The 12,367-nt window shown below is 45.6% G+C and overlaps 1 protein-coding gene across 1 annotated transcript; it reads right to left on the bottom strand.

Moving 5' to 3' along the window:
* Positions 1 to 3,330: 3,330 nt before the first annotated feature.
* On the bottom strand, positions 3,331 to 4,297 carry LOC131290906 (uncharacterized). The gene is made up of 2 exons (XM_058320093.1): positions 4,217 to 4,297; positions 3,331 to 4,141 (listed from the first exon to the last, which is right to left on the bottom strand). The coding sequence occupies exon 2, from the start codon at positions 4,111 to 4,113 to the stop codon at positions 3,442 to 3,444; it is 672 nt and encodes a 223-aa protein (XP_058176076.1). The 5' UTR covers positions 4,114 to 4,141; positions 4,217 to 4,297; the 3' UTR covers positions 3,331 to 3,441.
* Positions 4,298 to 12,367: the final 8,070 nt, after the last annotated feature.

Raw genomic sequence — 12,367 nt, 5'->3', positions numbered from 1 at the left:
CCGCCAGACGCCAGGCGACGCATCCTTGTTGATAAGGAGATAAGCAACGCTGGGCAAACGGGCCCCTCGGGCGCGTTCGATTGCAGAATCGGAATAAATACGTCAGGAACTGGCAGCCGGACACCATGAAACAAATCGTAGGGCCCGAGCACGCCGCCGGCTGGTGTTGGTGACCATCATTAACATCGCTGTATTGCCCCGACGAGCCGTCGCGTGGCAGTAGATCCACTCCTCCAGCATCCCATCGATCCATGGCTAATGAATGTCCGGTCGCACTGAAACTGCAGCGATGGCCGCCACCGCTGGATGAACCTCATTCATTCAGTCTCTAATTCCAGCATTTAATGCACATCCTTCCCTCATGTATTAACAGGGGTCAATGCGCAATACCTACGTTTGTTCTAAGCAACCTTGATAGGGTGAGTGTGAAGTACTCTGCATTGTTTTAGCTGAATGACATCATTTACACACAAGTAAAGTAACGGAGTATCATCACTAACGTTTTAAATCCTACGTGATTTTTATGGTATTTAATAGAAAAACGAGATCGAGCCTTAATGATTTTGATATCACCATTTAATGAATTACAAGGGCTTAAATGAGATATTGTGCTCGAGCTGTATTCAGTATCTTTACATGTTACTATATGTTCAATAAAACAAAGCGCCACATGTTTGTTACACTTCTTTCTTCTGTGAAAAATAATATTAGTTAAGGATACTGAGTACCTTCTTTGTGCTTGTTTTTAATCGATATTCTCTATGTTTATAGCGGGGTGCATTCTCAACATTTTGGCAACCTTTTCCTCCCATTGTCAATGACGTACAGAAAGGAAGGACCTACAAGACCTTATATAGTTTAAATAATTGATGTGGTTTCAAACTAAATCAAAATGAAAATTGGATTGTTTTATTTTTATAGAAATGGAGTGCGAGAAAGGAGTGTTTTGTTTCATACCTTACTAGTACTGGTGTGTAATTGGCATAGGCTGCTAACTACAAATTCATCTTCACTGAAAAAGGGTTATCATATACGGCATTAGAAGAAACCCGAGCTCCGAGATGTTTTCTGTTTCATTTGGCAACGTTTGCCGTTTTTAACATTCGACCGGTGCCGACGGCCACTTATTTGGTCGCGCACTCGTGAATGTGCCGAAGAGCTGCCACGAGGGCCTGGGCCGGTTTGCGTTTTCCACTCGCCCCTCCCAAAACCCCCCCTCCCCCCACCTTCACGTCTCAGCGTCAGGGCAATCAAACGATTGCGAATGCTTGGCAAGCAACCACAAATTTATTCCCACCTAGTGGTTAGTTTTGACATTCGCTGTCATTAGCAGTACTGCATTAGGCACCGATCACACACACGCGCACTCAGCCTACGCCGGTTTATGTGCGGTGGGCTGGCTTTTAAATTTAGCAATCGTGGCAATTGCGTTGGCGGTTGGTTGACTGCCGCTGTTTGACGGCACTACTACTTCTCGGTGGCCGAACCGGCGGGTCGTAGGCCAAAAGGCAGCACCAGCGCAGTTGTGTCAGTAGTTTGCAAGCTTAGTACTCAGCCTAGAAGCCCCTCACCCTACGGCGCAGGTTAGACGAGAATGATGCCCACCAGCATCTACAGAAACCACATCCGGCCAGTTTCATGTGGCGTAAGGCCTTTGGTAACTGAACAACCGACCAACGCACACACTGATTGGTTTCGAAAAGGCATGGCTTTTCTTTCGCCACGTGGGCCACGTGTTGTATGATTCCCATTTGATAGTTTTATACGGTTTCTGTTTTCATCTTCGGGAATAATTCCGGCAAATAGAAACCTGCGGCAACCAATTTCATAGGCAATATTTTTGTTAAACTATTATTGTACAACTGCTTTTTCAAATTACAAATTACTGGAAATAAAAGCTTCTATGTGAAAGCTGAAATACAAAGCTTTGTGTAAAAGCTCGCAGCTGTAAGCTTCTGGCGGGAAACTTCAATGGCGCAATGGCCCCACTGAATAAATTAAAATCTTATTTTTCGTACGCTTTATGAAAATAAAACAATAGGCAGCAAAATTGCAATGTTTGTTAATGTATTAGGTTTCCTATAAAACATTCATATAAAATATATTCCTTACATCTATCAACAGCGGAATTGAATTGTATACATTTAGCGCCATCTCGCAATAAACGGGGAATATGTTCAACCGCTGTTTAACAATATCCTCTCAACGATCGCCACTTAAATTTTACCATGTGATGTCTTTTCATCGATACAGTATAGTCGACCCGATTCGTGGATTTAAAAACAAAAAGAATCCCTCATCTCGCTGGTTGTGGCTGTGAGTGTTACTAACATAGATTGCCTTATTGCTTTCGGCCCACATGGTAAGTAACGTTAACTTTTGTTTTACCATCACACTGTTTCTTCTCGCTTCTGCAGATTGCTGTAATACTATCCACCTAAACGTGTCAAACATTACATTAATTTCTGTTTATCGACTAACCTACTTTTTGTTTCGCTTTGCCGCAGCCTGGACAGAGAGAGAGAGAGAGATGAAGACCAACAAAAGTCGCTCTAGGGGGAAAACATCAAAGGTATATTGCACACATATTTGTACCGTTTAGCGCTTGACTTGTGAAATAAAGCAAACTGCAGAAAACTAACAACAACAAAACGTACATACGGTCTGGTGAACACAAAATCAAGAAATAGCACAGTGCCTAATAATAGCAGATGTTTCTCCTGCCGTGTGACTCGTAGTACGTTATAACGTGAAACTATTTGCACTGGTTTGGAAGCATCTTGAAACCTTGCCACTCATGGAACGTTCATTATTCAACACCTCGAACAGCCTTCTTTTTCCTAGCTCTAGTTATTTGCAGTTAACAAAATATTTAAAACACATCCCCCATTAAACCCTGTTAGCACTGTCACGGTTCTACCTTTCTTCGGACGAAGTTTTCCTACTAACGTTGTATAAAAGGCTAAAAGTAGAGCTTCATGTTGAAGGGAAACCTCTCATCGGCGTTATCGGTAAACTCCAACGCGGTGAAAACACCGTTTTGTAGATCTAACGGTTGTTGTCATACTCTGCTATATCCAGTCTTGACTTTGAATGTGCTCAATACCATGGAAACACGCAACCTGAATCTGTGGTACGTACGAACGCAGGCGTAGGTCACTTTCGGTACTAACCGTCCAAAAATAGTTCATATAAAATAACCCAGACTTATCGGTACTCTTTGCCTCACTTCTAATGTATATAATAATAAACACTACCTTAGCAAATATCCGGTGCGTAGTTCGTTGTGCGACTCTAGCTGGATTTAAAATTATACCAAATGTCCTAATGTAACTATAAACGTGTAAATATTAGTATGTCTGTTTAGTGTGATGTAAGAATATCCTCCCTATACTCTTGCCTTCACTTGTGCGCCTGCCATGTCACGCTCTTCGTTCGTTCTTATCTTACAACAGTCTCAGCGGCGGCAAACTGGGCCTCGATCACAACGTTGATGGTGAAGATTTCGTAAAATATCAGCCCGTACGTGTAGAGGTCCACGAACGGTATGCAGAACCGGTCCGCCAGCCAGGGCAGCGCGAAATGTTTCGTGCCGAACGACACGGCCAGCCCAATGCCCCAGTAATTCTCGGTGTCGCACGAAACGAGCCCAAGAGCGGAGAGGTTCAGCAGCAGCACAACGGTCGCGACACGGTCAGCCAGGTGCCGCTGGCTGAGGTCACTGTAGATACATCCGGCCACGAAGGCTACCAGTGCCGACAGCAGAAAGGCATACCCGAGGTTGCTTTTGTGGCAGATTGGGACCAGGGAATCCGGACAGAACCGATCCGGCCGGTGATGCTCGATGAACAGCTGTGCGTTGAGGAACGGGAGTGGACAGACGCGTGCGAGCAGGGCGAACCGCTCGTAGAGTTTGCGCATCGCCAGACTCGGCTGCGGATGACTGAAGCGGACGAGCCCGAGCAACGCGTATGCTAGGAGGAATACCAGCAGGCTGAACACAAACGGGATCCCATCGGAACGGTGCTCGGGTAGATGCTTGAGAGACCAACCGGTCACGCCAGCCAGAATAAAATGGGCTAGGCAGGTCGGTGCCGGCGAGCCGTTCATCATGGTAACGAAAAACAGACGATTTGGATTGCTAAAACGACACAAAATAAAATATTTAGTAACCGCTCGCTGTTGGTGGCCGAGGGACCAGCTGGTTTTTGATTACTTGGTAGCAGCACCCTCCACCGCTGTTCCGACTCAACAGGCTAACTGGAGCGACCAGCCAAAATTTCCCGCTAGACTAAAATATTAAACATGTTTGTATTCAACCATGAAAGTGCAAACACGTACGCTAAGTTGCAACCTACCGAGAACGACGTTCAGAAACCAGTGTTATCAAAATCAACGATCTTGCATAGGGCGAAAGGGGAGCACGCATGGGGTAGAATAGTGAGTAGTAAGGTTAAACAAAGCGAATAAAAATAAAACAACGTGGAATGCCCTATCTATCACATTAGAAGCGGTTAGCAGCACTGGCAGGCCCTATGCCCTCTATGCGTTGAAAGGTTGAGAACGCGATCTTGGGGGGACACCAATTTTGCAGACGCGCGGGAGCACACTACGGAACAGAAATGCACGGCCAGCAAATCATTTTCGCGGGGTTTTGGAATTTTTGCTACTGCCAGCTGGTCACGATCGGTGGCTGTATTGCTCTGCTGCACGTCGGTAGCCGGTTCGTCGTACACTGCACAGCATCATATTTAACCACAGGTGTGAAGTAACGATGCTTGGCACTCCCGAATTGTGGCTCCCCTCCAAAACAAACTGTTGCGAACGAGGGCAAACGTCACCGATGTCATATGCGCCAACGCAAAAGCTCCACCGTGTTGAGATATATCAACACACCCAACTACCATAGGTTGACTCTGATCGCCGAAACTAAAATATCTTGGGCTGGAAACTGTTGCTCCGCAAATTTTAATTAATATTTCTAGATTTATTCATTTTAATCCGATGAGAAATGTAAAATAATATACATAACGCACATGGCAGCTGATCAGATGAAAGCTCCCCAAACAGATCAGACGAAGCTTTTGAAATATTGCACGTTTTCGAACATGAAATGTTCTAGATGTTTCGAAAATATCATTGATGATTAGGTCATCTTCGATCGTAGCGTGTTTAAATTAAAGTGTATGTATTGAAAAGTAATTGTAGAAATTAATGCTGAATTATAACCGGTTCTTAATTCATATCCTTTTTCCTCCTTCTACCTGCTTTTCGGATTGACAGCATGTAGGGCTGTATCTAAGCTTAGCAGACGTCCTGTCAACTGCGATTAGCGTTTATAACGCACCGTTGAGTTTTTCGTTCGTTATTTATATGCTTAAACATACTCATCAAATAGGGTAAAGGAACAGAACAGTTTTGCTCTTTTCCATCTGTTGCTAGTACTTTATGTAGTTGATTGATTCAATGGTCGAAATCGCTTCTTCTACGCTCGTAAATCCTTCCATTTTGTTTTCCCCTCCGGAAACGAGCAGCCAGTGAATCTGGTTTGAACTCGCCATGCTGTATCCGACTTCCCTGCCCGCAGTACAAGAAGGCAGCAGTTCAACCGCGGTCATCGAGTCGAGCGCTGCAGGAAATCCATCAGTCGGTTCGAGGCGCGGGGCAATTCGAGATGTGACAAAGCTAAAATCGCCAGTTTTCGTAACGTGTCGTATCACCCGTGTCGCGAATGGCATAGAACCCACGGTGCAAATGGTGAAGTGTTTTAGCTGAAACAGTTGAACGAAAACAGCAACCGTGCAGCTAGCTGCAGCCACAGAGGTGCGTCCAATCAAACGGCAAAGCAGCAGCAGGGGAGGCAGTAGCGGGGAGAAAGAGTATCTGATTGAAACCGTCATCGAAGCCACCGTCGGTCATCTTTCAACCAAAGTGAAGCGGAGCGGAAGGGGGGTGGGGGTGGCCAGCACAAAGGTAAGTGAAGTGGTTGTTGCATCTAGCCGAAGGCGAATCAAAGATATCTCTCGATACGGGCTTTTCCGTTTGTGACCCTTTCCACTTTTAGCCCTGGGACTGTCTTTTGGGGGCAACGATGTTCTTTTTATCCCTTCGTTTGCCTTTGTACCGTTGAGAAAAACATACCTGTCGAATCGTCGCACAAAACACTGAATAAATGATTGTCGCCAAACAGAGTACCCATTTGCCACCATTTGGGGTGTCTCTTACTCGTCCATTCACCAAGCATTGCATCAAATGCACGGAACGTCGTTGTTTCTCGATGTGCCAAAGAAAGTTCTCCGTAAGTAGGGTGAAAAATCATCATCCCCAGAATTTCACGAACCCTCCGTTTTTCTTCCTGCTCGCAGGCAATAGCAGCAGCAGCACCAGCGGTTCCTTGTGTCGGAAGGGATGAATGTGTGTGTTTGTGTTTCCGATTCCGATCGATTCTGCAGCTTTCCTTTCGCGGTTGGCCACCGGTAGGATGCGGTGGGACGCGTGGAAAATCGCTCGCTCCTCTGGCTTTGTCATGCTTCATCATGGGAAGAGCAAGAAAAACCAAGCTCAAACTTTTCGGATAAAGGGTGGTGGGAGGGCTGGAAAAAAGCAGCAACGGTGGTGCTAGAAGTAAATACAGCAAACCAAAGGGTCAGCCTTTGACCGCGATGCACGTGCAACTGCATGCTGTGTGCGTGTGCGTGCGCCCACGTGAGTGTGTGTGTGTGTGTGTGTATGTGTGTTTACATGTAAGCGCGTTTTGTTGTGTGCATGCATGTATGTATGCGGGTGCAGCTTCTTTGGACTATTTATACTTCTACGAAAGCCTCTACCTCTGCCGTGTTTAACAATGCGTGCTGTCAAATTGCGTCAACGGGTTGCGTGTGTGTGTGTGTGTGTGTGTGTTTGTTTTCTCTTCTATTTGTCCTTTCCCAGTCGATATGGGTTGTGTAAATCCTTTCCCGTAAGGTATACATTACCCTCCCTCTGTCGCCACCGCAAATGTTCTGGACGATGCAAACGAATATCCTCGCGAACATCGTCCCGAACCTCGCTGACTCCTCGCTGAACTCTCGCATGGAAGCCATTCCGCGAAACGGCAGCCTCACACCCGATAACAGCGTCGCAGATGGTGATGAGCTCATTTTGTGCGAGACAAGACGAAAGAGTTGTTACAAAGCAGCAGCCCATTACACGGGACGGCTTACATGGCCCAATCAAACGCGGCGGATGTATGCGTGCGATTGCCGCAAGAAAACCGATCGGACACCTCGGCAGAGGAGCAGCCTCTTTGTGGCTCGTTGGGCTTGGTGTGGCACAGAAAGGAGTTCATTGTCTGCTGCCACCCAAGTCCGGTTTGTCAGTATCTGCTACTTGTTTCCATTCGACAGCAGACAAAACACGCACACGCATCTCTGCGTACGCATCGCGTTGTGCTAAAGTAGCAGCAAAACCATCAGATGCAGAAACCGTTTGGATTATGTTGTCCAAATGTCTCACTGTTGTTAAATTTGTTACCCAGGATTTCCGTCTTTGTCTCATGGATAGACACAGACATACACACACACTGAAAAAAACATCCTTGTCCTCACACTCGGCAGTTTGCCCCCGATCCTTGCGCTTTCACGCACAGACACCCTTCTACGTTTGGCAACACGAAGGAGCATGAACCTTCCATTTGCACTCCCTGTCCCAAGCAGATGGCCATTTTTGTTTTCGGTCCATCCGTTGATAACTGCAGGCCGTCTTTTGCCTTTCGCGAAGGAGCAGGCACAGGAGGAAGAGTGGCGTCCGGGGTGTGTTTGTCTTGCGGTGTACTTTGTTGTTCGGTGCAACAGCAACACACCGCGAGATAAAAAAAACCCAGCTAAAAACGAACCGCAGCAGCCGTTGCCCGAAATGATGCTGTGCAGACACTGCAGATGACTCTCTGCTGATATTCCACTGGCGGGCGTTTATCGAAGAAGGAGGTGCACACTGCCATGACATTCATTACTTCCTCTCTGTGCATCATTGGAAAACGGGAAAAATAAGCAGCTTGACCAAACCAATGTGCCAAAGGTGATGGGGAGCTACGCGTGCAGCGTGGACAGCGGTGTTTTCGGCGCCAACAATTTTTCCCACCATTTCCATCGAACTGAATACACGCATCATCTAGTAGATGCGGTTTGCCCCCGGGCAAGGTTTACTCCACCAGCAGCTGTTTCTTCGGATATAACGATGGCGATGCTAATGACAGTTTATTGACGATGGTTGAATGACATGAACAGCAGGTGTCGAATGGGGACAACAATATCTTCACCTAACATCGAAAACGAACCCAACAGAATTGTTATTTAACTTTACAACACTTCCTGCGAGCAAGTTGGAGAGATTCATCTGAAAGTTGTATCCTTTGTTTTGAAAACAATGTGTGCGGAAGGAAACAATTGAACGCATGCCAAAATAAACATTTCCCTTTTCACTTCTTATTAGATATTCGACCACCAAGTTCATACGAACGTTAGAGAAGGATTTCAAACTAAATTTCATCAATTTATTATTATCGATGAATTATTATCAATTTGTAAAACAAACCCTTAATATACTCTCAGACATTACAACTTACCTTACCTTACCTTGGTTGATTGTCTTTTTATAAGTCCTGCATGGTTTGTAAAAGATTCAAATAGAATGCAACAACTGAGTTTGTTGACCTTTGACGTGTAGAGAGTGTAAGTCTACTTTCCGCGTCCCTTGAATGACTAAAACTGTCGAGGCAACTCCTAAACAGAGGAAGTGAGGGTAGATGCTGCAAAGAACCATGTGTACATCTTCCTGCTGAAAAAAGTCTTTGAACGTTCGAGACGTCCTTCACATAAGGTTAGTTGAAGCAATAGTTCTAAGATGTAGCAGCCCATCGTGAATGTGGTTGCTTCCTTCCAGATTTTTCAGAAACTTGGCCAATACAAACCCAGAATAGGCGACACAGGAGCACGCCGACTCCTCGGTTTGAAGTTCGTTAGTTATCTCTTAACAAAACCTCAGCTTACGAGCTCTGCTTTGTCACAGAAGCCCTTTCCCCCACCCCTTAACCTCCTTTCTCCCATTGTGGGGACGAGAGTCGATGCAAGGGTGAAAGCATTTCCCCATTTCGAAAACACATCGCGACCAACCAAAATCGCCAGTCGAAAAGTTGTTGTCGTTCTCTGCCTTTGTTGTGTTGGGAGGGTTTTGTGTTGTGGATTGTTCTCTGCCTATATTTAGATTTGTTCTATCGCTCTCTCTCTCTCTCTCTCTCCTTCTCTCCCATTCGACTTTTCTTTCACTGGATTTTCCGAACGTTTACTTACAGAAACAGCCTTTTGGCGCTCCCCGAGTGCGGGGGTTTCCGAGCCAGAGAAAGGTTTTCACCGCCGCCTTTTCTTAAAGGAAACACCAGCAGTAGAGGGTATATGGAATGTCCTTTTCGGCATCCCTCCAGAAAATAATCATCTGTATGCTCTCACTCAAGAAGTACGCATGACCCGTAAATTGATAGGAAAACTAAGAGAGCGAGAGAGCAGGAAAATGAAACGAGAAAGAGAGCTAGTAGTTTTGCGAGTGTGTTAGAAATTAAGGATTTTGTTTTACTTAACCCTTAACGGTTCCTAAAAAGTGGCGTGTCGGCAATGCTTTTCAAAATGTTTATGTTGTTAACATTTCGTTAACTTATTCGTCGTTTGAATACACGCTACAGTTTTCGTAGGAACTATCGCTGATGCCAAAAATATAATTACTACTTAAGGAACCCTTCCAAACTGTAGATTACACAATTGGATTAATGTTGTTCGATTGTCCTAAGTCGTGCGCAGCATCAAGGCAAACTTTGAGTTCCAGGGAATATGTTGCTAACACTTTTGAAACCGGGTGTCCGACTTCAATGGCAGTGGATTGTTTGATTTTCTCGGTTTGTATACAAAAATGATGTCAACATCCGTGGAACTTCTCGTCAGCAAGATGCGTGCGTGCCGTTGCACAAGAAGAGAAAAATTTGATTTGAGATCTGACGCATGAGGGAGAAAAATAAACTAAATGTATCATAAAACCCAACCACAACTGTCTTAACGACGATGCTTCTCCGGCCAAACCTCAGTATTTAGCATGTTTATTTTGATTTGGTATTTCAATGTAAGTTGCAACTTGCGCACAACATTTCGCTGATGCTCAACATCAAAGTAGAACATATGTTAGCAAACTCAGAACTAGCTAATAACATTGGACAATCAGTTTTTGCCGTTCAATAAGAAATATAAAATACTATCCAGTCCTTTTCTTGTCGTTATAGGTTTTGTTTATACTGGTTAGAACTATCATACACCAATACTCCAACACCGCAGCACATTTCCTCACCTTTACCTACCAGGAGGGCTTTAAGGGTTAAGAGAAGTTCTGCAAAGTTGGCCTATGAAGGACGAATGGGTGCAAGCAAAGGTCACAGATACAGATTCGGGAAGCGGAACGCTTTTCTTTGACGTTTTCCACACTGGAAAACAACCTGGTGTTTTGTTACAAAGAATGCTCTCCTTCGAAACTGCACCACACAAAGCGAAAATCCGTATGAAGGTGAGAAAGAAAGAGGAGACGGTCGAAGCACCCACCTCAGATTTGTTTTATTTTTCGGTACATTTTTGAGCTGTCATTGAAAATGTTGGGTAAAATATGTCAGGTACTACGACCTTTTGGGTAAAGTTTTCTTATTCGTTGTACGCATTGGTATCAGTTTTTACCATCGAAAATTATTAGGCCCATTTCTCTTGTTCACTTTCCCCTAGCACATACACACACATACTCTCAGGCGTCCTTCTCGATGCGTATGGATGTGTTTGTTGTTGATGTCGGAAAGGACGAGCCAGACCCTTCGGGCCGAAGCATCCATCCAATCAATGTTGTCAAACTTTCTTGCCGAGTGCGTGATCTGGATCTGGTGTTCTGGATCCGAGCGCCATTCCCGAGCAGAAACGGCTTTTCATCATCTGCATCATCCTTTTGATTGTTCTTTTTTGTCTGTGGTGTGTTGCTTTGTATCAACTATTTTAGGTTACCAGTTTTGCTCTGTGTACGTCTCTGCGATCATCTGATGGGATTCTCTCTCACTCTCGAAACACTCGAGCTTCGTTTGGGACACATCCCATGGGACACCCGAACATAGCAAGTGTGAGCAGATCTTTCTCCCTCGCAGGAGGTTGGCCATTGCGTGCAGTAATCTAGTAGGAAGCAGCGTCTGTGTGTGTGTGTGTGTTTGTTGAAAAAAGGACAAAATGTGGTTCTTGATGAATGCATGTGGGAGTTCGTCCAGGTTTACCTGCCAAGCCCGGCAGTTGCAGGTTACTTGAAGGTTGGCAACACAGCGCAACCTTAAACTATTTCTAAACACAACACATATCATTACTCCGGGCAAATATATCCCTGAATGCACAACACACATACACACACACACGCTTGAGAAGAAGGTTCGATAGTATCGAGTACACAAATGGGACACTGGAAGTTGCGTTCGAATGTTCTAGAAGCAACTTTTCCCAAGATGCGTTCGCACCATCATGGCTAGCTCTGATTTCTAGTGAATGTGTATGGCGAGCACGGAAGAACCAGTCCAAAAAACACGACGGGTTGGGTTACAATGGCAGCGGATTGTCCGATTATCCCGTTTTGTATACAAAACTGATGTCAACATCCATCGATACTGGAGAACACTCGTCAGCAAGATCGAAATCACTGGCTGTGCTGTGTGCTGTGCCTATGCTCTAGCGAAATATTTTACCACGCACGGAGCGTGACACGATGCAGGAGAAACAGCAATTAAGTTTGCCATGAAATCCAACCACAAAACGAATGATGCCTTTACGCCGATACTTGAACAGTGCGTGCGTTGTTTAGAGGTTTATTCTTGGTCCCGGATCTGCGTGGCAAGCGAATTTTTAGACCATCAACAGTGTGTGCGCGATTGTTCTCCGATGGGTAGGAAAACTACCCGCAGCTGCAGCTTCCCTGAATATTAGTCGCGCCGGAAGTTGGGCCACACTCTGGCGCCAATCGACTCGGGGCTCCCGGTTTGGAATCCGAGAGAGATGGAGCGGAGTGCCTATGCTCCAGCAATACTCGGTGCTATTATAAACAGATTTATGGAATCGTTTTCCACTCCCATCATCATGGTTCTAACTCCGTTCCCTGTGTCTTGTGTTTTCCCCATTTCTTTGCAGCATTCCAGCGTGTTTGTGGATGTGCACATGCGACAGTACACCCTCCCACCCATCCGCAAGCAGGCAGGCAGGCAGGCAGCTCTGGCCAGCAGAAAGCTACTGTAAACCCAGCTCTCCCGCCCTCGGTGTGTGGCGCTCGTCCAACTCCACCG

Source organism: Anopheles ziemanni, chromosome X (assembly GCF_943734765.1).
Source record: "Anopheles ziemanni chromosome X, idAnoZiCoDA_A2_x.2, whole genome shotgun sequence".
NCBI lineage: Eukaryota > Metazoa > Arthropoda > Insecta > Diptera > Culicidae > Anopheles > Anopheles ziemanni.
The sequence above is the reverse complement of the archived record's forward strand: the minus strand, read 5'-3'. Positions and strand labels throughout refer to the sequence as shown.